The 26420-nt window shown below is 35.2% G+C and overlaps 1 protein-coding gene across 3 annotated transcripts in view; it reads left to right on the top strand.

Annotated features, from left to right (window-relative positions):
* HEATR1 (HEAT repeat containing 1) overlaps positions 1-26420 on the top strand; it is a 56874-nt gene that overhangs the window by 8234 nt on the left and 22220 nt on the right. For 2 of the 3 annotated variants that reach the window (XM_072647553.1, XM_072647555.1), the window contains exons 6-26: positions 135-275; positions 1435-1646; positions 1794-1927; positions 3178-3286; positions 3699-3809; positions 9468-9585; positions 10766-10873; positions 11686-11781; positions 13675-13763; positions 14468-14679; positions 14967-15088; positions 15953-16141; positions 19122-19302; positions 19507-19643; positions 19994-20186; positions 21243-21412; positions 22007-22165; positions 22605-22847; positions 23445-23576; positions 24998-25101; positions 26104-26247. In XM_072647553.1, coding sequence (XP_072503654.1) covers positions 135-275; positions 1435-1646; positions 1794-1927; positions 3178-3286; positions 3699-3809; positions 9468-9585; positions 10766-10873; positions 11686-11781; positions 13675-13763; positions 14468-14679; positions 14967-15088; positions 15953-16141; positions 19122-19302; positions 19507-19643; positions 19994-20186; positions 21243-21412; positions 22007-22165; positions 22605-22847; positions 23445-23576; positions 24998-25101; positions 26104-26247 — 3104 coding nt within the window. The remainder of the gene's footprint in view (positions 1-134; positions 276-1434; positions 1647-1793; positions 1928-3177; positions 3287-3698; positions 3810-9467; positions 9586-10765; positions 10874-11685; positions 11782-13674; positions 13764-14467; positions 14680-14966; positions 15089-15952; positions 16142-19121; positions 19303-19506; positions 19644-19993; positions 20187-21242; positions 21413-22006; positions 22166-22604; positions 22848-23444; positions 23577-24997; positions 25102-26103; positions 26248-26420) is intronic. The other variant, XM_072647554.1, reaches the window with a different exon arrangement.

Raw genomic sequence — 26420 nt, 5'->3', positions numbered from 1 at the left:
ATCAATTATGTTGCATTAAAATAAGACGATGCAAAAAAAAAGTATTTAGAATTCTGAAGAAAATAATTTGATTTTTATACTTGTGTCTAGTTATTGTCTTCCTAGTCTAATTCTTTCTGATTTTTCCTTTGTAGGTTTTTTCCGAGTATCCTGAAAGTTCAGCTCAGTTGAGAGTCCTATTGACGTTTTATGCTTCCACAATTGTGTCAGCTCTAGCGTCTGCTAATGATATATCAGACGCTTTAGTTGCTAAGCTTTTCCCCTATATTCAGAAGGTTTGTTCTCTTTATATGTGAAATGGATTATTTTGAGCTCTTTTAGAAGAACTTGATGTTTGACACAAATTTTATATGTTATTTAAATCATGTCAGAATATGATTGTTTAAGTAATAATTTCTATACAAAATATTTATTCCTGTCTCCAAAGCTGCCATCTTGGTAACTTATTATTGGAAAATCTCTAAGGACAAATTATCTGGCTACTATTTTCATCATTTGAAGCACTGGACCAGAAAAAAAATAGATTAGTACAGTCTAATTTGCATTTCTCTTTCTGCATTTCCTTCCCATATTAATGCCAGTACCTCTTCTACCTACTTCCACAGGTCTTAGCATCCTTATGTTTCCCTCTGTTAGTAGTCAGATTAGTAGCATTTATCTTGTCTGAAAATTTCTCCTTAAATAAAGCTCCCAGTCTTCAGGGGTCTTAGATTAATAGGAGGAAAGAAACCTGACAAAAATAAGTTAACTATGTTTAGAGGGAGGGGATAGAAATCATCAGTGACTTGTATTTTATTTTATTTGTTTTTTGCAAGTCAGTCAGGGTTAAGTGACTTGCCTAGGGTCACACAGCTAGTAAGTGTCAAGTGTCTGAGGCCACATTTGAACTCAGGTCTTCTGACTCCAGAGCTAGTACTCTATCCACTGTGCCACCTAGCTGACCCCCCTGCCCTTTTTTTTGGTGGGTTGTATTTTAAAAGAGGAATTTGTAAGCTCTTTGGAATGTATGTGTTAAGAATGTATTAAGCAGGCATTTATTTATTAAGTGCCTTCTCTGTGCCAAATATTGTGCTTGACATCATGAATACAAAGACAAAAAAAGTCTTACCCTCAGGAAGCTTATCTTCTGTTGGCATGGGCCTTATATCATTCCTTAATTCCTGGCATTCCCTTCCTTCCACCTCCCCAAGGTCAGCAAGGACCTACCCCTCTTCTGAAAGAAAGCAGACCTGTACTTTATGTGATGCACTATGGCTCTGTTACCCAGTGTTCTAACAGTCCTAGTGCAGTTGTAAGCTTTAAGTAGTTTTAAGCTGCACTAAGACTTTTGGGACATGTATAAATAGAAACTAAAATTCTGTCCCAGGATAATAATGTATCTATAAAGTGAAGTATAGTTTATAATTTTCTCTAATCTTTTAAAAAAAATTTTAGGGACTGAAGTCATCTTTACCTGATTATAGAGCTGCAACCTACATGATAATCTGTCAAGTCTCAGTGAAAGTGACAATGGAGCATACGTTTGTTCATTCCTTGGCATCACAGATTGCTAAAACCTTGACCAGAATTCCCTCTTTGATCAAGGATGGGTTAGGTTGCTTGATTGTGCTCTTGCAGAGACAGAAAGTAGAGGACCTTGGAAAAAAGTAAGTATAGGATATTAAAAAAACACATTCTTTGTTACTGGAACAGCTAAATAAATTTGTTTTGAGTTAAATGATACATGCTTTTAAACTTATAATTGCCCTTTATTGACTACCAGAGGCAAATAATATGGACTTGATTCTTTATAGGCTGTTTTCTCATCTATGTAAAGTTCCTGACCTAGTTTCCTTACTACATGAAATTTCTGTGGCGTATGATATTAGTCCTCTTTTGCATTACATGCTTCCCCATCTTGTTGTCACCATCATTCATCATATTACAGGTATGTGATTTTATATTATGCCAAGTGATGGTGTCTTAAACTTGTTTATTCTTTTCTAATAGTGAGAGACATGAGTTTTTCAAATGTCCTTTAACATCTGGATGTTCAATTTCCCACTAAACTTACTTGAGAGAATGTTTCTTAAGGTGTGTTAATTGAAACTTTATAAAATTTTTAAAATGAAGTGATTATTTAAAATGTGCTTTTTTTTTTAACTCATTAAATACTTGAGAGAGAGCCTCTAAGAAGAAACAGTTAAACTACAGTTGCTACCACACTAACAAGCAAACAGAAGTTATTGTAGAACATCTCAGATATTATCAGTCAATGGGAAAAGAAGACTCTATACTAAAGTTTGATTTCCAAGCAGCTTTTCAGAGATAAGCCTCTTGGATGAATGAGGTCTGCTGTATTTGGTAACGTTAGGCCTAATGCTAATGACGCATCTAGTAAGACTATGAAAAACTCCTGGTTGAAGGAGGGAATTATTGAAGTGTATTTTTAACCATTTACTAGATTAAGTTTTTCAAATTTTTAAGAGATTTTTAGAATTCTTTGTGCTACTAGATTGGGTTGAGAGTTGAGAGCCCTGAATTCCTGTCACAAGCCTGAAAAGTTATTCATTTCTCTGTGTCTTTTATTTCTCATCTGTAAAATGGAGATAATACTGACTCTGGTATTTTAATTTCTAAACAAATCTAAGGTTTTTCATATGTGAAAGTGCTTTGAAAAATATAAATCACTGCATGCTTAATGTATTCAAAATATCTGTTTGAATAACAGTGAGAGGGTGAAGTATATCTTTTAAAACCATCCTGATTTTAAAACTTGTCCACTATTAGTGAATTGAATAGAATTAGTATTTTTGAATGCTTTTGTTTTTCCCAAGATCTATAATTTCATCCCTCCACAGATGTAGATTGCCACCCTTCCTCCATGCCTTAGTAGATAAGATGGTATCCTTTGGTGCCTGTGGCCCAAAGAGATTTATTCCCCAGTGACCCAGCTCTCTGGTACCAAGTCTCTGTTTAGCTTGGTTGATTCCTGGATGACATGTACAAGAGTTGTTGTTAGATCTTTACTTGGGTCTTTTTTAACATGATTGGATCTGATAGAATTTTTTCTAGGCTGAAAAAGTTGTTGAGAAGCCAGATTCTCTTTCATGATGAAATGTTGAAGTGTAAGACATGAGTTTAAAAATAATTGAGATTTCCCCCATTCTCTTTATTTCCATGTTGTTGCTTGCTAAGAAGAAGAAGAAGACACTGAGGAACTGGACAGTCACATATATGCTAGACTCTTAGAAGATATACTTAAAGACATATTACTGGAAAACAAGTTAGACCATTTGTTGGCTAGGTAAGACACCACTTTTCAATTTTGTATGTAGTTTAGTTGATTCAGGGATGGGTTTCCATCCTTCCCATGTTCCCTTGCTTTTCTCCAGCTTGTTTTGATGCAAACCATTTTATTATTCACAGATACTGTATTTCTGTGAGATTGGTCAGTGAAAACACATCGATTATTTTGTCTTATTAGATTCCTCTTGTTTTCTGTAATACTGCTTCATTGTATTGGTGGCTCTGGAGTCAGAAGTTTTCAGGATAAATTAATATGAAACTTAGTACACTTGCATATCACTCAGTAATTGTTAACAAAGGAAAGCCTTATAGGGAAGAAATGGGATTTCTTTTCCCTGGTTAAAGGATCTTGCAAATCTAATAAGGAACCTCATATTGACCCATGTTCTGTTGATTGTTTTGTTTCTTAGCACTCTTCTTGAAGAATATATTTCATACACTTCACAGAAAGAAACAGATTCTAAGAAAATATCACTACTTAATGAACACCTTCTTCCTCTCATCAGGCTTTTGGAAAGCAAGTAAGTTACTTTTTCCTTATGTATACTTGATGAATTAAATAGAGTTTCCCAGTTCTAAGCAATTCTGTAAATTAAAAATCATATTTTATTCAGAAATTTTGTGTTGAATTGTTTGCAATATGCAGTGGGCAATCAGTAGGAGGAGAAAGTGTTGGAGATATTTCTATTCTATGAGATTTTCTTAGAGAAACATTCATTTTAATGTAATTTGATCTCTCTCTTTTGGTTTTGAAGATGTCCATTTAATTCTTGGTCAGTAAGCATTTATTAACTGCTTACTATGTGTCAGAACTATACGTGCTAAGAGAATACAAAAAGAGGCAAAAGCCAGTCTTCCCTTAAGGATCTCACAGTCCAGATTTTGGGGCTATTAATACATCTGAACCCTAGTACATACCTACAATAAAAGGAAGAATTGTGGTTTTTAAAAAAAGAAAATAGAATAGTTATATTGATTGATTTCATGACTAATTTAGTTTTCATTAGTCCTGAGTCCTTCAAATTTATAAAAGGCTTGTGTGGGACCCATGAAGACTGAGCTTTAAGTCAGTGATGTAGAGGGAATACTGTAACAGTGATTCCCAAACTGGGGCTCTTTAGTCTGTGTTCGTTATTCCTCATCTACCTGTGCCCCCTTTTTCCTTGAATGAGCAAAAGAGGGGAGGGAGTGGAAAGCATTACAGACAGTAGGATTTACAGAGATTCTTAGGAGGTTGTTAAATGAAAAAATTTTAAAACTGCATTAAAATAAATCTTTAAAGCTATTTCTCTGCATCTGACTTTTTTGTTAGGTAAATGACATAGATTATAACAGTTAAGCATATATTTAACCAGTTTCCTTAAATTAAAGTACAAAATACCATCTCTTTTTGGTAGGGGGAAGTTCTAAGGATACCTAGGAAAAGATGTCCCCACAAAATACTTTGGACAGCTCCCCAGTTTTTCTGCAAAGTATTTCCATTTCTAATGCCCATTCCAGCCTTATTAAGTGCTGATAGATTTTATTTTTAATATTAATAACATTTTTTTGATCTGTAAAAAATCTGATTTTCTTCACCCCCAATTGTGAATGAAAGAAAAACAATACTCGTATTACAAACATACATAGTTCAGCAAAACAAATTTACTCATTGGCCATGTCTAAACAATGTCTCATTCTGCACTCCCAAGTCTTTTGCCTCTCTATCAGAAAGTAGGTAGTATGGTTCCCCGGTAGTTCTCTGGAATCGTGGTTGGTCATTATACTTTCAAAGTTTTTCCTAGTTCTTCAAAAGTTGTCTTTACAATGTTATTGCTATTGTATAAATTGTTCTCCTGATTCTGCTTACTTCACTGCATCAAGTCTCCCCAGGTTTCTCTGAAACTATTTCCATCATTTTTTACAGCACAATAATATTTCATCACATTTATATACCATAACTTGTTCCACCATTCCCCAGATTTGTGGGCACTCACTGAGATACTCCCATTCTTTTGTTTTTGTTGTTGTTGTTCATTTTTCAGTTGTGTCTAACTCTTTGTGATCCCATTTGGGATTTTCTTGGCAAAAATACTGGAGTGGTTTGCCATGTCCTTCTCCAGCTTATTTTACGATGAGGAACTGAGACAAATAGGGTTAAGTGACTTGCCCAGCTTACACAGCTAGTAAGAGTCTGAGGCTACATTTGAATTTAGGGAGATGAGTCTTTCCTGACTCCAAGCCCAGTGGTGCCATGTGGCTTTTGCCACCTTGCTGTCCTGTTCTTTGCCACTTTTAAAAGAGCAATAAATAATTCTGTACGTTCTGAAGATTGGTTTTATTTAGAACTAATCCTAATTCCCCCTTCTCCTCTTCCCCTCTTGAATGAAATGCATTTCTCTTAACTCCTTTGTTTGAACTTAAAAAGTTTCTGCACAGCTCTAGTCTTTTTGTCAGGATTTTTTCTGCTTCATCAAGGGTCCATTTTTTCCCCCTGTACTCAGGTTTGCTTGGGTAAGTTATACTTGGCTACAGTCGTATACATCCTTTGATTTCTGGCGTATGGCATTCAGAGCTCTCCACTCCATCATAATGGTGTCTCCTGTATTTTGTGTGATCTTAACTGTGCCTCCTTGGTGCTTGAATTCTTTCTTTCTGGCTGCTTGTATTTTTTTTCTTAACCCTATAAGCTCTAGAGTTTATTTTTAATATACCTGGGAGTTTTCATTTTGGCTTTTCTTTGAAGAAGTGGCCAGTGTATTCTATTTTCATTCTATTCCTCTAGTTCCAAGAGATGTGGATAGTTTCCTTTTAATTTCCTAGAAGTAATATACCTAGTCTTTATAGTTTTCATCATGGCATTCAGTTAGTCCAGTGACTGGTGATTTTTTTCTCCTCAATCAGTTTTATAAGTCCATTTATTTTTTCTGTGAGATACCTTACATCTTCTTTTTAAGTTTTTTTGACTTTGTTTTAATATTTCTCATTGTGTCACGGAGTAATTGTCTTCTTTTTGTTGTGTTCAGTCGTTTTCACTCTTTGTGACTATGACCTTGTTTGGGGTTTTCTTTGGCAAAGATACTGGAATGGTTTGCCATTTTCTTCTCCAGTTCATTTTGCAGAAGAGGAAACTGAGGCAAATGGGGTTAAGTGACTTCTCCAGGGATACATGGCTAGTAAGTGCCTGAGGCCAGGTTTGAACTCAGGTTTTCCTGATTCCAGGCCTGGTGCTGTACCCACTGTGCCACCTAGCTTCCCTTGTCTTCTTTTTAGTTCATTCTGATTTTCATAGAGTTTGCTGCTTGTACAAGATTTTGTACCTCTTGTGCCAAAGTTATTAGTTTCCTTTCCAAATAGCTCTCACTTCTTTTCCTCTAAGTGTTCCCATTTCATTTGTAAAAACATTTTAAATATTTTTTTTTTTACTCTAAATCTCTTCCAGGAATTCAAGTTGAATTTGTGCCCAAACTGTGTTTTTCTTTGACATTTTTCTTGTCTATATTTTGGAGTCATTCTCTTCTTTGAGGTTTGTGTTTTGGCCATCCGTAACAGTTTTTGATGATGGGGTTCTTTTTTTCATTCATTCTTCTAGCTTACTTCCTGATTTTAGACTTGATGTTATGGCATGCTCTGCACTCTTCTGGAGGGAAGGCTGAGTGTTGTGTTATTGCAGGGTCTCAGGGACAGTTCACTTTAAAGACTTTTGCAAGCTCAGTGCCCCCAAAGTGGTCTGATTCAGGGACTGATTGCTGCCCTCCTGGTCTGACCTGTGCAAGTTCCTGACCTGAGTCTGAGGAATAGTAGATGCTGCTGAACTCAGCCTCTCTTAGCCAACTGGGAAGCTCTGCTGGTTCTAGGAGACAGACCACAGGGCCTCCTTGTCTATTGGCTTTAGACAGGCCTGGAAGCTGGAACTTAGATCCTGCTGTGCTCTTGTTCTGAGCTACACTGCCACTGGCAAAGGCTCCCACAACTGCTTCTCCTACAATGCCACCTAGGCATTCAGAGCCTTTCCTCAGTCCATCCTGAATCTGTAACCTGGAGCAGGGTTTTGAGTGCTAAGGCCCTCAGCATCACTTCCTGTTGCAGCGAGGTCAGATGGGGAGTCTGGTATGTTCTCTTGCCCACGTGTACAGCCTCCTGGTGCTAGCCAGATCCTATTCTTGATATCCAAAGATCCTTTATGTCTCTGTACTGACTTAGGCTGGATCATGACTTTTTCTTAAATTTCCAGCTAAGGATTCAGTGTGGTATGTTTTCTAGGTATGTGTGGAAGACTTTGGGGGCAGAGGCCTGAGCTCACTGCACTTCTTCCTGCTGATAATGTTTTTGACATCTGCCAATCTTTATTTTTAACAAAAAGAGTTTTTTGTAACTCAGTGTTGACAACCAGAGAAATAAATGGACTAGGATGGGAATGGTATTGTGGGGAGCCAGTAAGTCCATATCAGATATTCTAAGCTTCAAATATAAACTCCTAGCATAGAGGTTTACTTTTATATTTTCTCCTGAATAACATTCTCTTTGATCATATTTCCTTTTTTTTCTCCTAGCTAATTTAGTAGTTTACTGGTAGGGATTAATTTTGGCTTTTTGTTTATTTTTTTTAAAATAGATATTTTTACTTATTGAGTTAAATATTTACCAATTGCTTGTAAAACATTTTAACATCCATTTTTAAAAATTTTGAGTTCCAAATTTCCTCTCCCTCCTGCCCCTCCCCTACCCCTTGAGAAGGAAATATATCCATTATAAATATGAAGTCACGTAAAACATATTTCCATATTAGCCATATTGTAAAAGAAAATACACAAAAAAACCCAAGAAAAACAAAGAAATTAGAAAAAAAAAGTATGCTTCAATCTGTACTCAGTGTTTATCAGTTCTTTCCCTGGAAGTAGAGAGTATTTTTCATTATAGGTTTTTTGGAATTATCTTGTTTAGAGGACCTAAGACTTTCAAGACCAGGTTTTTCTGAAATCATCCTCCTTGTCACTTACAGCATAATAGTATTCTGTCATACTCATATACCACAATTTGTTCATCCATTCCTCAATTGATAGGTGTCCTTTGATTTTCAATTCTTTGCCTACACAAAAAAGAGCTGCTTTAAATATTATTGTACAAATAGGTCCTTATTCCTTTTTTTTTTTTTTTTTATGTTTTTGAGATACAAACCTAGTATTCTTGGATAAGAGGGTATGCACAATTTGATTGTGCTTTGGGCTTGGTTCCAAAATGTTTTCTGGAATGATTGGACCAGTTCACAACTTCACCAGCAGTTTATTAGCGTCTCTGTTTTTCCACATCCCCACCAGCATTTGTCATTTTCCTTTTCTATCACGTTTAGTTAGTCTGATAAGTATGTGGTGGTATTTCAGAGTTGTTTGAACTTGCATTTCTCTAATCAGTCGTGATTTAGAGCATTTTTTCATGTGACTTGATAGCTTTGATTTCTTCTTTATGAAAACTGTCTTCATATCCTTTGACCATTTGTCAATTGGTGGATGGCTCTTATTTTTTCAAATTTGGCTCAGTTCCCTGTGTTTTTGAGAAAGGAAGCCTTTCTCAGAGAAATTTGCTGTAAAATTCCAGTTTTTTTCCAGTTTCCTATTTTTCTTCTAATTTTGTATGCTTTAATTTTGTTTGTGCTTGAAACTTTTTTCATGTAATCAACATTATCCATTTTACTTGTCATTATCATCTCTGTCTCTTGTTGGATCATAAACTCTTCACTTATCCCTAGATCCATCAGGTAACATTTTTCATGTTCCTCAACCCTTTCTGTATAAATTGTCCGTTTTTACCTTATTTTGCTATATGGTGTGAGGTACTGGTCTACACATAGTTTCTGCTAAACTGTTTTCCATTTTTCCCAGCAGTTTTTGTCAGCGAGTTATTGCCCCAAAAGCTTGGATCTTTGGAATTATCAAATTCTAGATTCCTGTGGTCATTTGTCACTATATATTGTGTACCTTATCAATTCCACTGATCCATCATTCTATTTCTATTTGTTTTGATGTTTACCACTTTGTAATATAGTTTGAAATCTGGTACTACTAAGGCTGCCTTCCTTCACATTTTTAAAATTGATTCCTTTGACACTCTTGACCCATTTTTCCAGATGGATTTTATTATTTTTCCTAGCTCTATAACATACTTCTCTGGTAGTTTGATTGGTGGCTCTTTGTTTCTGACAGATACCCTAAGACATTAGATTTAGTATTGGAGGACCATCTGAAGGACATTACAGATCCTCAAAAGCAAGAATTTTTTCATCAATTTATCTCTCTCTCCACCAGTGGAGGAAAGTTTCAGGTAAAGCCTTATTTACTACAGAGGATCAGGGGAAGGGAGCAGTTATAAAGATTGCATGATTAGATACTGAGGGGTAAAGGGAAATTTGCTTAGGAAAGTCTTGGAAAGAATAAAATTTCAGGAACTGCTGAGTAAAAAGTGAGGCTTTCAGTCAGCTAAGGAGCATGTTTTGGTTTTGGAGTACAGTATGAGGAAAGGCTTTGATTAGTGTAGCGTGGTTTGACAAAAATATGCTAGCATGATTCAAAAGTTATGCACTGAATGTGTTTGATTTGTGGAAGTTTCTGACAGGAATGTTCTCTAGAACATAATGCATGAAAATTTCTAGTGAGCCATGCTTTTTTTTTTCATCCTTTTCTGTTTTTGTCCTTTTACCCACCCCTCTTTTCTTCAGTTAAGGGGTAAAGAAAGATGAAATAACCTGAATAATTCAATGTCAACTTGTACATTTGCCTCTCAAGTTTTTGATATTTTGCGTTTTCAGAGACATGTTGGATTTTCAAAAGTTTTCTGAGAATCCATGTCTAATCAACATTTTTCCTGTGCTCATAAAATCTCTGGCAAAAAATCTAGTTTTGAGACTAGTTCTATAAATTAGATCATAACTGATTAATTTGAGAGTAATTCCGTGCTACAAGCATTAACCTTATATCCTTGATATTAACGTGTGCAAGTTCCAAGTCAATACAAATAACATGCATGTCTCCCTAATTTGTTCAGTGTTAAAAAATTTTTAATGCTCTTAAATAGCCATTAAGTTGGATTCACTAATCTTTGTTGTCAGTTCATTCAGATGAGTTTAATTTTCACTCAGGGACCACTCATAGCCATGGAGTTTTTTATTTGTTTGTTTTCTGTAATTAGATGATAAATTGTTCATTTCTTAACATTGTAGCTTTTCTTTGGAGCAAAAAAAATTACGAATATAAAATTAAGCTTAGCTTAGTGCTTGTCAGTATAAATTCTTGATCTATTAAGAGCTGATACGTGGAGAGCTACTATATAAGGAAGACAGAAAGGGGTGTGTTTTGACTCTGGTATTTAAAATTAGGTTGGCAGTTACTCATAGGTTGGACATTTAACATTTATGTTAAAAATTATCTCCCTCAACATTTTTTCTGAATTATATAATGATGACCTTTTTTGTGGACTCACTCAATGATTGTGACATGTCCTGTAGTTTTTGGCAGATTCTGATACTTGCCTCACACTTAGCTTGAACCATCCATTGGCTCCAGTGAGACTTTTGGCAGTTAATCATCTGAAAAATATTATGGAAACATCAATGGTGAGTGACAAATTGCTTTTATGTGTTTGCATGTAATTCTTATATATGATGCCACAATGTGCTAGAATAACAGATTGGAGTTACATTATGTACACTTGATGATCTGTAATTGTAGTGGCTGTGGAGCTTTGGATGTAGAGACAAGCTTCTGTATGTTGTTCTTCCTAGAGGTAGAGGTTCTGACAGCCATTATTTTTCTTCCCTTCTTAATTATAATCTGTGAATTTTTACTTTGGTAAAAACAAAATCATTCAATACAGTGATAAATTGGATGATTAAAGGTTAAGTGAGCTGAGATGTTTAGGAAGAAAAGGAAATCAGTCTGGAGGTGGCTCTGTCTTTTCTGACTCTTCCAGGGTGCCCTGCCCAGTTGTTTTTTTACACACAGGAACATAAAGTGCAAGCATAGCCTGCCTAATATCTTAGTGTGGTCTAGCTTTTCCCCCTTCCTCTGACATGTAGTTTCCCCACTAAAATCTATATAAATTGATTGATGGTTAAAATGTACTTAAGTTATTAATATTTAATTGAATATTCAATGAAGAATAAGAAAAGACTGAATTTTGACATAGAAGGAAAGGTGTAGTTTACCCCTTTTGTTGTACAGATGAGGCCCAGAGATGTTTAGTGAGTTGTGCAGGGTCATAACTGATTAGTCACACATTAGGACCAGAACCTGGGTCTCCTGATTGAAATGTTCTCTCACTACCCTGATGCCTTGTGTTTGCAGTAAGGGCTGATGAGATCTTTTAATAATGGGGAATAATGGGGAAATTAATTTTTTCTTTTTCTTTTTGTGTTCTGTTATCCAGGAGAATATTGATGATTCTTTCATAAAAGATGCTATCATACTGCGTCTTGGTGATGATAATTTAGATGTTGTTCAGTCAGCCGTGAATGCTTTTGAGGTAAGTATATTCTTGGCATTAAGATGCAAATATTGTACACTAATGTATCTTTTTTTCTTCTCACATCCCATGTTCCCCATATTTTCTGTCAGGGTTGTATCTGGCACTTAATTTCTTCATGTAAATCATTCTCATAGGATCATGGATTTTGAGCAGGTGGAGACCTTAGAGCTCGTTAGACCTACTCCTTTCCCCCTCATGGAAAGATAAGGATAGTGAGGCCCAGAAAGTTTAAGTGACTTCAGAATATTTTAGAGATCAGAGATGCTGCAGCAACTCTCCATTATCATGTCACCAAGTATAGGGAATACCCAAGTTAGAAAACAGCTTCTGTTTGAGAAGCTCCAAGAAGGGGGAACTCAGCACTTCTTGAGACAAGCCATTCCTCTTTTGGACAATTCTAATGGTTAGGAAACCATTAGACCTCAAGCCTGAATTAGCCTCCTTGCAATTCCCACCCAGTGCTCTGCACAGAACAAGTGAGATCCTTGAAGACACTATCCTGTTCCCCAAGTCTTCTTGTCTTTAGGACAAACAAACAGAGTTCCTTCAGCTCATGCTTGTAAGACATGGACCCAGCCCTTTTACTATCTTTATCTTCCTCCCTTGTCCTCTTTTCAGATTAGCATTCTCCTTCTCAATCTGTGACACCTGAAGCTGAACACAAAACTTGAGACAAAGTCCAGTGAGGGAAGAGGGTAATTCTCTGGAAGGCTGCCCCGTTGTACTGCTGACCCTGTTGAACTTGGAGGCCACTAAAACCCCACTTTAAAAAAAAAAAGACACCTGCTTTATAACCATGCCTATCACATCTGTATTTGTGAAGTTCATTTTCTTTTTCTACACAAGTACAAGATTTTATTTTTATCTTAATTTGTTCAGCCCAGGTCTTTTGCCTGCAAGATCCTTGCGTGTATTTGACTGTCATCTACTGTGTTAGCTATCCCTCCAAGCTCTTTGTGTCATTTGCACATTTGATGAGCAAACATCCCCCACTCTCACCCCAAATGCTTTAATCCAAGTCATTGATGAAAATTTTAAACAGCACAAGACCAAACTTGGAACCCTGCAGGGGTTCCACAGAGGGTCTTCTGCCATGCTGACCCTAAAGCATTAACAGCTATTTTTGGAATGTGGCCGTCTAGCCAGTTCTGAATCTGTTTACTTGTGTTCTATTCTGGTCCCTATCTTTCCGTTTTCTCCACACAAATAGTAAGAACTCCTTTATAAAAGCTTTACTAAAATCTAAGCAAACTATACCCAGTACTTTCCTCATCTGCTAGTTGTGTAATTCTGTCCCCCCCAAAAAAAGTTGATTATTGATCTCTTATGACTTATTATTGGTGAAGCCATAGACTCTTTGTAATCACTGTTTTCCTTTTCTGTAGGTTCACCAATCATTTTTTAAATGATTCATTCTAGAATTTTCTCAGGAATTGAAGTTAGAATCACTAGCCTTTGGTTTTTAGACTCTGTTCTTTTCCCTTTTTTGAAAATCAGGATATTACTTGCGCTTCTCCACTTTGGTGGTGACTCCTAAAGTATAGGTGTCGTTTTTCTTGTTCACAGTGTAAAGTAACAGCTTATTTTAGAAGGCTGATTTGGTAGTTCACATTATTTAGCTGTCACAGGGCTTAAAACTTCAAATGAGATGATGGATTTGAAAGTACTTTGAAAAGTATAAAGCATTCTGTGATTCAAGGCACAATACTATTGATGTCATCTATAGTATTTGGAAAAATCACATCTTATTTTTATTCTCAGAAATATTGAAGTGGAAAAAATATAAGTTGCTTCAGGGTTCTTAGGGATAGATATTGGGTAAATATTTTCTCTTTTAAAACTCAAAGAGACAAGAAACATTTGAAATGGTGATTTCTTGTTTGTCTGTAGGTTTTCAAAAAGAAGTTTAGCTCAGAGGAAACAGTTTCAAGTCTTTTAAGTCTTTTTCAAAGAGCAGGACTTTCACAGGATGGGGCATGGTATGTATTTACCTTTCTTTGTAGTATTTGTGTGTGTGTTCATCCTTCATTGCTGAAGAAGACCATGCCATCATAGAAATGATGACATGGCTTGCACTGGACTTTATTTTGAGTGAGAAAGGGCTGTGCAGGTCACTAACCTCAGTTCTCCTCCAGATGATTGTTTTGTAAACACTGTCAGACGAATGACATTGGAGATCTGATATTTTCATTCTGTACCCCGGGGGGACACGGACACGCACGCACGCACGCACACACACACAGACACACACACACACACACTCTGCATATATAAAGTATAAAGTGTATAAAGTAAAATACATAGGCTTACAAGGAAAAGTATTGAAGTACAGTTATCAAAGTATTTTTAAAACGAGGTCATGGACCTCAGGTTAAAAACCCTTGATATAGACTGTTGTGGTATTCTTTTAATGTTGAAAATTTTTGTTCTCATGTAAGAACATTTTCGGAATGATGTACATTTTGAATAAATAGATTCTCTGCTAATTATCTCATTCAGCTCTTTGAGAGGTCAGAGTCAGATTTTAATTGGGAAATAAAGTAAATTGTTTTTTTGCTGGAGCCTTGGAAGGAAAAAATATGCCTCTCTCTGGGAGGAATGGATAATGATTTTTGTCTTAGCCCATAATTAGTAATTGTTTAGAGATTTCTACCATATTCCTTAACTAGTTCTTTAAAAACAGGTACAAGATACTTGAATTAGCAGCTGACATACTAATTAAAGAAGAGATTCTGAGTGGAAATGATCAGTTACTAAATCTAGTGGTGATACATTTGCTGCCATTTATGGTTGTTACTAATGACAATTCAAAATCCCAAGAAATGAAAATGGCTACCTACTTGTCAAAATCAGGAATTTGCTCATTGCATCCGATTCTGAAAGGTTGGAAAGAAGGTAAGATACTCTTTTTTGTTATCTTAAAAAAAAGATAAGCAAAATATTGCAAAAGAAAATGATAAAAGAAAACATCCTATGCTTTAAAAGGGAATTGTTATGTTCATGACTGGTGACAGTCTCTTTTTTTTCTAAGACAAGTAGTACATAATAAAAGGAAAGTCAGCATTGTGGGGGATGATAAAGTTAATAAAAATGTAATATACTTAGAATTGGATTTAAGTAGTAAAAGTTTTCACGTAATTTTCTTCAGTGATTTGTAAGCTTACATTCACTGTTTTTCACAGCTCTTGAAAAAGTCATTAAAACCACAAAGCCAGGAGAATTGATTGGTGTGGCAAATCAGAAAATGGTTCAATTGTTGGCTGACAATATAAAGTCAGGGAATCCTTCTTCAATGTTAAAGATGGTAAGTGTGTTATCAAAATTCCCATGTAAAAATATATCTTGTTGAAACTTGATTTTGCTTTGTCAAAGTTCTTTGTAAATGTTTGTTTTTTGAATGCTCTGTTGCTTTTAAAAATAAACAATATCATATCAAATAATTGTACAGAATAAAAAGTGGCACATTATTAACTTTTACAGAGAGAATATACACTAGATTCTAAATCTTCCACATTACTTATAAATGTATCCTCTTCATATTTTCTGGAGAGCCTAGAAATATCTGCAGTATTTTTTAATTAGGAAAATAGAGTCCAAGGACAGAGTAATTAAATTATGACTTTAAGTCAAAAGTCTTCCCTCAGAAGATACAAGAGGACAGCCCTACCCCACCTTTGCAGGGGAGGGCTGTGCATGAGTGTGGAAAAGTTTATAATGTTGTCCTTTCTTTTTAATGTATTAATAAACTTTGGTGATTTTTTCTTTTCTATTATTTAAAAATTTTATTATAAGGAATGATTCTCTTAATTGGGGGAGAAAGAGGAGCACTGGAAAATCTAGGTGATATATAAAAACAAAAGATATCAGTAAAAATCTACTTTTAAAAATAGGACCTTAAGCGTTCATTTTAATTAGTAACTCTTTCCAGTATCAGAATGCACCTTTTACTCTGAGTATTTTGGACTGCTATTATTAGAACTTGTGATTTCTTTCTTTGTTTTTTGTACTTGTAGCAGAGTCTCTTCATTGTAAACACTTAGTTGTATTTTACAACCAAGATAAATTTTAGAGTATCATATGATGTATAGAGCTGTAAGCACTGACCCGTCGCAGATTTATCTTATGAAGTACAGAATAAGCAATGATGGTTGTCTGCTTGTTTTTGAAGGTGGAGGATCTGGTAGCTGTTGGGGAAAAGGAAAGCTACATGTTAAAGCAGAAAGTGACTTCCCAGGTCATCGTTGCAATTCTTGTCTCTTGCTGCTCTTCATTAAAGGAAACTCACTTTCCATTTGCATTAAGAGTCTTCAATTTGCTGGAACGAAAAATAAAAGAAAGTGAAGTTATTACTTCTTTGGTAAGGATAAAGAAACCTCTGAAAGTTTATAATTGATTAAATGTGACAGTCTGTTGCTCTTTAAGACCTAAAATAGCAATTTTAGGAGTGGAAAATGTTTTCTTTAAGTAGCTATGGATCAGATGTGAGGTAAAATTCTCGAACAACCTTGCCCCTTTCCCAGAGTAGGTTAGGGTTACTGTGCTGCCAGTCCTTTAGAAGTAGCTCGTATTTATATAACATTTTAAGGTTTGAAAACTCTGCCTCACAACAAGGCTATGAGGTAGGCAGTACAGGTAGCATTATGTCTGTTTTACAGATCCTAGAGAAATCACACGACCTATGCAAGATCACACAACTAACTGGGGTTGAATCTAGATCCAAACCTAGCTCTTGAGAGGCCAAATCCAACACTGTTGCCACAACGCCTTTCTTTAGTTCTGTTAATGATTGAGCATGACGCTTTCTTTCTCTCCCTGTATTTATAAGAAATAGGGAAAGCTCGTCTTCAGTAAAATGTTAAAGTAGAATAAAAGGATTTCTATTCTGGGCCAGATCCAAGGTCCATTCAGCTTAATTCAGCATGAAATTATTGCTTGTTTTAGTGAGGGACTTGACATTTGGAGAGAGAAAAGGCATTTATTAAATAAGCTATTTGTCTTCTTAGAACCTATAGTCTAGGAACAGACTGATTCATTGGTGTTTCAGTCATGTCCAACTCTTTATGACCCCATTTGGGGTTTTCTTGGCACAGATACTGGAGTAGTAGTTGGCCATTTCCTTCTCCAATTCATTTGATAGATGAGGAACTGAGACAATCAAGGTTAAGTGACTTGCCCGAGGTCATACTGCTAGTAACCGTCTGAAGCCAGATTTGAACTCAGGAAGACGAATCTTCCTGACTCCAGGCCCAGCACTCTATCTTCTGTACAAACTAACTGCCTAATATGATGCATAGACAGCTATAGTAAAAAATAGTACATATTAGATATATTAGAGAAATGGAAAATGGTGCTTTGTGGGTTCTGAATAGGAGTGTTATTGAAGGCTTCAGGGAGGGGGGTGGCCTTTGAGTTAACTTTTAAGGGATGAGTAGGAATTCATCAGGTAATGAGGAACAGTCTAGTCATCAGGATCTGAGTGATTAAAGACATGGAGGTAAGAAGTGTTTTCAGTTGAAAATGGTGAAACAAGATTGTTAAGCAAAAGCAAGGGCACAGCTTAGGTTATAAACATATTGAAGTAGGTTAAGCTAGATTGATTTTGTTCTTTTTCTCCTCGATCAATGTTTACCTCCCCTGGAGTAGGACTGGAGAAACTGGAAAGTGTGTGGTTTTTAGAGAAAATATTCTTCAGTCTGGAAAAGTGGAACATCAGGACACAAAGGATGCGGCAGTTGTAGCCAGTGAAATATTAAAGTGTCTAGCCATCTGGATAAACCTCGTTATGGAGGAAACAAAGCCAGAGCAGAGGAGATAAATTGGGGTAATAAGGATAGATCGTTGGATTAGAGGTCATGATAAAAGTGAAAATCAGGTTTAGGTTAAGTCTGAGAGTGAGAGAAGGTAGAAGGGCATAGAGAATGTGGTCTGAATCGAATTTCAGATGACATGATGGAGTCTGATGTTCATAGTATGAAGCTGAAATGGGGTAGAGAAAATCACTAGTTTTTAAGAGATGAGGGATTGAGAAGTAAATTGATGAGAGATTCATCCATGGAGTAGGATGTGGCAGAGCTAATGACCTGGGTGGGAGGGTATGTGAGAGAGCTCTAAGGCAGGGCTCAGGTCTTGGAAAAAGTTGGGAGAACTACCTCCGAGTCTGTAGATGAAGACAGTAAGGGTGAGAAGGCGATGTAGACAGACTGCATGGTCCTTAAAAATATTCCTCAGAAAAGGAAATGTCATTGAGTGATGATCATAGACAAGTAATTCTGGAGGTAGCATTAAGTTGTACAGGAGGTGCTTGGCCATCTGATGTTGCATAAAAGGGACATCTTTAAATGCGTTACCCATCGTGAATCTATAACCTAAGACTTTGCCTCAGCCCTTTTAGAAAAACTTATTTCCATCTTTTACCTCCTCCTAGATTAGCGAAGTCTATGGCTTACCCCCTCTTTGTATAAAGTTGCACCTTCTTTCATTTGTCCTGGGTCATTTCATTGACATATTCAATTTGGTGATTATCCATATTCTTCTTTTCCTTAGAGCCCCTCAGCAGTTCTCTTTGTAGTCTGACTACAATATCTCTGCCTTTTCTCATGCTTTCATTTACTTGAGGTGCTCTTTTCTAAATTCCCTTTACCTTTATTTCTCTTAAGGTGTGGTGACACTACCACATGGTATTCCAAGTATGAAAAAACCTCATTTTTCCAGTGCCCTTCCTGATAATTTTTTTTGTCTAATCTGTCTTCCCTTCCTTTCCTCCCTACCACAGTTCACATTAGGCCAGTATCTTTAGGTAATAAACTATCTTTTTCCAAGATCATAATGAATAGTTCTAAGCTTACCATTTTATTAAGAGTAGTTTGGGGTGTTTTTCCTTCACATATACCTAGATTGATTCTTTTCTGTCATTTTCTTTCCTTCATTTTCTAGAAGTGACATCACCTTTGAGCTACTGTTTCATTTACCCAAAAAATTCTAGTATTATATGCAAAAGTATTTGACGGTACATTCCTTCTTCCATATAAGTTTTAAAATGTTGAATGAGTCTGCATCCTCTCAAGAATCTTTGGGAAACCCTATTATTTTTGCTTCAGGTAGAAACTGTTCCTTTTTTCATTTTCCAGTCAGTCCTTTCCCTTATTCGATAATAGAAAAAAAATTTCTTTTCCTGGTGTCATTTCTAGGAAAATAAGGAAACTCTGACTTTGCTAATTTCTGTCTCAACATAAAAATAATAAATGACTCTGGGATGCAAAAACAAAAATGTTTTTTGGTTTTTAATTTATATTTAAGATCATGTGGAACAGTTTTTCCTTTTTATTTTACTAATTCAGGAAATCTCTTTTGAATGCCATTCTGAACTGTCAGACAGAGGAATACCAGTGGAGATATGGATTCAGTATGTAGAAAAGCTCAACAGAGGTCAGATGATTGCTGTGGAAGATGCAGTTATGTTTCTCTTTTCATTGAAAAACTTCATTCAAATCTTGAAGCCTCCTAAATCTTTTCTTAAAGGTAAACCATTGTGATTATTTTTAGATATGATTGTCTTAGAAACCAGGTAAGAAAAATTAGATGTGCTAATTATTTTGTGTTATAATTAGAAAATTGTTCTTTTTCTTGAGTGAAAAATTTCTTGTTGTGTTTAGCCTGCAGAGGCTCATCGTGTTCTTAGGGTTGTGGATTATTTCATACCTCACATGTTTTCATGCCCTTTAGATGACAAGTGGTGGAATCCTGAACATATGAAAGAAGATAGCCGAGACTATCTGCACTTACTCATCCAGATATTTGAAGTTATTATTGCTGGTGCTAATGCCCTTCACTTCAGAGTTCTGATGAGCATTTTCTTAAAGGTACTTCACTGTTATTCTGAAACCTGTTTCAGCTAAAATGATTTTATATTGTATGGAAAATAAAAAGTAGTGGAATTAAATTGTCTTCTATAATTTTAGACATTACTCATTTCAATGTCTTATTTTCCAGGAAAAAAATTTTAGCCAAGACTGTTTTTATATATTGAATTGTACTTGTGCCATAATTCTGAAATTGTAGCTCTCCTCAATTACAGGAATTTTTTAAAATATATGTTTTTTTGCTAACATATTTCCAAGTATATACAGTACTGCAGTGAAAATGATATTTGGGAATATGTTAGCTAGTAATTTGAAGAAACTAATCTTAAACTTCCTTTTATTTTAATTAGGTACATTTAGAAGATGTGTCCAAGTTATTTAAGTTCTTTTCACTTTTATGGACCTATAATTATAGCCTTTCAAATCCACTTAACTATGCTGTGAAAACAATACTGCAGACTCAGGCTCTTTACATCGGACATGCAGTGCTCTCAAGCCAGGCCATACAGAAGAAAAAACAGCTGGCATCAACATCGTCTCCAGGTATTAGAATTGCCATTTTTCATAACCATGTTTGCATGTTTTTCCCTTCCCTAATTTGTGTGAGCTGTAGTTTCTATTAGAGTTCATACAATTTCAGACTTATGCAGGTGCGCCTATAACCCCTTTGCATACTTCATGCTGCTATAATTGGGCCTTACGTCTTCAGCAGTCCACTCCCACCCCTCGCCCCTTTCTTGGACAAAAGAGAAAGTATCTTGGTTTCACCAGAGTGGTGGGAGCAGGGAATCACTTCAAAACTTTGGAAAATAATCTTCACGTACAGTGCTGTAGTGTTATAGAAACAAGATATGTCCTCCTCTGGAAGGATAACAGTTTTATAAATGAAAAGAAGTCAGCTAAGGATAAATTGTCAGTTAAGTATGGCCTTGTTTGTGTTGGAAAAAACTTAATTTGAAGAGAGCTAATAACCTTTAGAAGTTTCTGCTCAGAGTAAGTGGAGTTCTATTTCTTGCTTTTTTGAGTCAATCTGATATAGAAGAGCTTGGATGTTGTCTTCTCATACAAGGTATAGAAACATCTGGCTAGAGTCTTAGCTATGACTAGATACATTCATTGGGCTTTGAAGGATGAGAAATAGACCTCAGCTTCCTGATTGGATGCATTACTTTAGCCTCATTCATGAAACTTTTCTTAATCTTTCCCTTCCTGAATTTTTTATTCCTCTCAGTTTAACTTGTTCTGTACACATTGTGTACATGTCTTATCTCTTCTCCTCTCACTCCCTGACTTGATAAATCCTTTGAGGGCAAGGACTCTGTATACCCTGTGTGTGACTTGTTTTTATTTCTCTAATTCTTGGTAGAGTGCCATGCACCTAGTAGGTAGTAGTCAGTGAACACTGGTTGAATTGAACATGTTGAATTAAGGAAAATAAAGATCTCTGAAAATGCTACAGTTAACACAGATTGACTTCTCTTAAGTAATAGAATATTTGATTACTTTAAAAAGCATTTCAAATTTTCCTATCCTGTGTTTGGTGTTTATATATGTGAGCTTTATTCTAATACATGTCTAACATTATTCTTTTTTCCTCAGTGGTGACATGTTTACTCATAAATTTGGGAAGTCCCATAAGAGAAGTACGAAGGGCTGCCATTCTCTGCCTCCAGGCCTTACGTGAAGTAGAGTCTCCATTTCATCCAGTAATACAACATCTAGTCCAAAAAGAAGAAGAGATTATTTCAGATGCTACTTATGTAGCACAGGTAAGTCTTCCCATTAACAATGTATAAGTAGATGGATAGTAAAGTGGGGGGGGGCGAGATTTCATGCATATATGAGGTCAAATCTATTCCTCTGACCGTAAATATGATTTTCATCTTTTTTTCTTGAGAAATTTGATCAATTGCTTCCCAGAAATTTATACAATAGAAAATGCAGTTTTGGGAGAAAAAGATCTCTTCTTGACATGAATAAATGGGGAGGTATAACTGGAAAATTAAAGAAGTATCAAAAGAAATTATTGAGAAGCCATTTAAAAATATTTAAGAGCTAGGCTATCAAATCTGGAAAAGCTGAATTTTTAAAATATTTATTATTGAGATTATTGAATGTTATTGAAACATTTTTATAGTAATGAAGATACAGTTCACCCCGAATAAAATAATTGGGAATAATTGACGTTTGCTTTTAGATAAAATAAGCCAGTAATATCATCTTTGAGTGAACGACACACAAAAAATGTCAAATTATTAGCAAAATAATGTTGTCATTTGGTTGATTGTTTTAAGAAATTTGCCCTTCTATCAATTGAAGACCCTTCATATGTTATTTTTGTATTTTACCTTTTAATGTTGTAGGATTTGAATACTTTATTTGAGGATCTACAAACAGAAAAAAAGCCAAAATCTCACCAGAAGTTGACTGAAGCCTTAAAATATCTGCTTTGTTGTGTACATAGTTGTCCATCCTATATTGCAAAAAACTTGATGAAAATTCTTCAGGAAGTCAATAGTGAGGTATATTTTAATGAGAAATATATTTTAATTCTGATGTTACCAAAATATTGTGATAACTGATGTTTGTAGGGGAAATTATATTTTAATTAGTTTGAGAGGTAACAGGAAGGAGATATTGAATGCAGAGAGAGAAAAGCTTGAATGTTGTTTTGGAACAGGGTAGGAGGAATTGTTTTAAACAAGTATATTATTCCTGCATATTGGAGACTATATATATGCCTGTATATAAGTCTGTGTGTGTATATTCGTGTTTTAAAATCACAATGAGCTGTGATTCTTGGTAGAATTTTATTTTGAGCTTTTAGAACTATTTTCCTATGAAAGTCCTGCTCTGTATGTCTTCTGAATTAGTTTGTAAGTTATAAATGGCGAATTTGCTTGAAAGTAATGGTATATGAGGTATATGTCAGTTGAAGTTAATGCGTTTCCCAATTTTTAGATGGTGCTTTCTCAGCTGTTGCCTACAATTGATCAATTGCTGGAGAAAATCCTAAAGGAACCCCCTACAATACTGAAGGATGAAGCTGTCATTTTGCACCTTGCCCTTGGGAAGTACAATGAGCATTCAGCTTCTCTCTTACACAAGGACCCGCAGAGTTTGGAAATATTCATAAAAGCTGTGCACACAACAAAAGAAGTCTTCAAAGGAATGCCAACATTCCAGATCCTTGCACTTGGAAAGGTTGGTGTTTTCTAATTAGAATCTAGATTTTTTTAAGTTTACTTTTCCCTTTATCACTCCTAGTACTAGGGCATTTGTACATTTCAGAAATTGGGTAATATGTGATGTACGTTGTATGGCTGAATGAACAAATGAAGTTAATGAGGTTAAGTGTTACATAATATGGAATGAATTTTATTTACTGATCACTTGATGGACAGGTTGTAAAGAAATGCGAAGAGTTTAAGATTTCATTTAATTTGAAAACTTTTATAATCATCCATTAAAATCCTTTTTTAATACCTCATCCTGACATGGGGATGACTTAATTCTTAAAGTGTAACAAAAAAGAGAAGCAAAAGCTCTAGCAGCAAGCTCATCCAAACTGAAGACGCTTCAGGTATAGCCCCAGTAATGAACGCTGTGTTTGTCGTTCTTGTATCAACCTCACTCCCTTTGGTGAAGCTTCTCATCAGGTTGCTTCTTGACTTGCTTTTAAGTTGTATAGAAGTTACGTGACATGGAATGAGCATATATTATTGTTTAAAAATACGACAAAGCTATAGAAGAAAACTTCTTGGGAATTTGCTTTCATGTGATTCTTTTTGTTATTTTTAGATTACAAAACCATTCTTTGCTGCTATATCAGATGAAAAAGTTGAACAGAAGCTTTTGGGAATGCTGTTTGATTTACTTTTGAATTGCAAAAATACACTCTGTGCACAGACTGTTAGCAGTGTTTTTAAAACAGTAAGTTATGTATGGCCTTTTTAGAACCATGTTACACAGTATTGTTATGGTTTAGAATATTTCTGAGCATTTTTCATTTTTACTTTTTGATTGGACTTCTTTTCCTTATCTCAGTCTTCCTTTGTATTATGGTTATTAATTAATTCATGAATTTTGGGGGCAATAAAAGGACTTAATGAAGTCTTATAGGGGATAGAGAAATATATTGCTATCTATGGAAACATAAAATGTAGGCCTTTCTAATTAGTTTTTGATATTCATATTTTCATTTATAGTTTAACTGTTTGTTAGTGTTAATCTGGATGAGACTTCTGTTAAGTAGTACATAATAGATTCTAGAGTCATATACCAAAAATAGTAATTGGTAGTTTGCCATTGACCTGGGGGAACATTGTGGTACTGAAAGGGCCAGGATTATGATATGTATGATGGAGTGAACAATGGGATTGAGAACATGTTTGTTGGTACTCTAGATGAGTGCTGAGTGGCATTGTTAATCAGCCATGGATGTGGAAACAGAGTTAAGTAACAAACCAGGTTGGAGAGACAGTGAGTAAGCCAGAAAGATAATGTGTTTTTATTAGGGCAAATAAAAGCTAGGGTTTAGGATTTGAATACCTGTAGAAATAGGAATATCTATAAATATTGTGATGAGTCAAACATCCCTTAAAATTCATTTCCTTAAACATTCATTTCCTTAACTTCATCCTTCACAGTGTCCTACATACTTCCAGACATCTTCAGGGTGTGTTTCTCTCCCTTGCCCCTCTCCCCCCCATTTGAACAGATGTTGAGCAGAAACTAAAGAACATTTGTTTGGTATGTTATAGAATTCCCTTATGTGACCTGACACTCACTATACAGATACAAACATGGTTTTAAAAAAAATTCCTAATTCAAAGGATCAATTTGACTACAAGTTAGCAAATGTAATTGTAGTTTGTTTTTAAACATTTTCTACACCTGCGAGGTGGATTGGTACCAGGGAAAATCTATGATTTGTTGATTGAATCAAACCCAAACCTGTCAGTGTGATAATTCTCTCTACTTATACAATTTTGCAGACTTTTATTCGTACCTATGTTTCATAAGTCCCCCATAGTCCCCTATAGTTAATCAGCACACAGTTTGAAACTCCTGGGAATGAGTACTTTGTTCTTACCATTCTACTGTTTTGGACAGCTTTAATCTCTTTAAATAAGAGAATAATTTTTCTTTAAGTATGGCAAGTCAGTTAGTCTGATTTAAATACATAATAACTTGATAATATTGACTTTCCTTATTTTGAAATTAGTGAATATATGAAGGTGATTAAAAGCAGCTAGTTATTTGTGGTTTTTAAAATATATATATATATTCATTGTACTTGTTTATCCTAGAAATGGAAATTATTGGTAATTCTTACTTTAATATAATTTCAGATTTCTGTTGATGCTGAACAAATCAGATTAGAACTAGAGCCACCAGAGAAAACCAAATCCCTGGGTACAGTTCAGCAAACAAGAAGGCAAAAAATGCAACAGAAGTAAGAATTATGAACTCACTAAGAAAAATCCTTTTGTTGTTCTAGTTTTTTGTACATCACCTAACTTTTAAATCTGTTTATGTAATTGGAGTTTCATTGGTGACTTTTGTTTTTACATTAGTGTTTTTTTTTTTCCTCACTATACCTTCCCTCCACCATTGATCACACTCTGGTAATAGAAGAATCCTTAAAACAAGCCAGACACAATGACTGTGTCTGGCAGCATATAACCATATTCAGTGCCAGTGGTCTGCTCTCTCACCCCTCTTCTTTTTTACTGAGGAAAAAGTTTGTTTAGTTATTATAATTGATCAAAGTTTAGTTGCCTTTTGTATTTCCGTTTATTATAGTTATTGTATGTATTCTGATTCTGTTTATTTTTCTCTGCATGAGTTCTTAAAAATCTCTGATGTATCTATAAATTCCTCATATAGTTGATTTGTTACTGTGTGATAATACTCCATTCCATCATATGCCACAGTTTGTTCTCCAACCTATGGCACCAATATTTAGTTTTATGGGTTTTTTTTTTCATAAAAGATTACTGCCATTAACATTTTTGTATGTATGTGGCTTTCCTGACCTTGGCCTTCTTGGGATACATCCTGGCATAGTCTCATATACTTCCAAATTTCTTTCCAGAATGGTTGGTATTTCTAACAGCATTGTATTAATGTGTTCATCTTCACACAACTCCTCTATCATATACTGGAACTGCCTTTTATTGTCAATTTCTCAGAAGTATTTTAATTTCTTTTTCCCTTGTCATTTGGAACAGTTTTTCATATGGGTGTTTATCTTTTTTTTTGATTCTTATTGTCAGTTCCACATGTAACCATATGTGTAATCAACCAGATATTTGATGCAACCATTTTCCCTCACTAAAAAGTTTCTCTTATGTTAGCTATGTAGGGGTTTTCTGATCAGTTTTTATCCAATATTTTCATATTTTCTTACCATCTTTTTCTTCTTCTAAGAATAATTTTTTTATTCCTGTTGCAGAAAACTACAAGATACAGAACCTGTACAAGATGTTGGCAGTGCTTACTGGCAGAGAGTAACCCTCATCTTAGAATTACTGCAGCATAAAAAGAAACTCAAAAATCCTCAGTTATTAGTGCCATGTCTTTTTAATTTGCTCTCCAGGTAAATCACTCATAAAATGACTTTTAATTAATTATAGTCCCTTAGAGAGCAGAATTCCAACCCCTGCCTAAGAATTGTCATTATTTCCTTGTTCTTATTTACCTCTAAACGTAATAGGAGGCTTCAATTTGTGTTGCTTACGAAGTGGCTGCCATTTGTGCAGATAAAGTAAT

Source organism: Notamacropus eugenii, chromosome 2 (genome assembly GCF_028372415.1).
Source record: "Notamacropus eugenii isolate mMacEug1 chromosome 2, mMacEug1.pri_v2, whole genome shotgun sequence".
Classification (NCBI taxonomy): domain Eukaryota; kingdom Metazoa; phylum Chordata; class Mammalia; order Diprotodontia; family Macropodidae; genus Notamacropus; species Notamacropus eugenii.
This window is presented reverse-complemented; position numbering and strand designations above follow the sequence as displayed.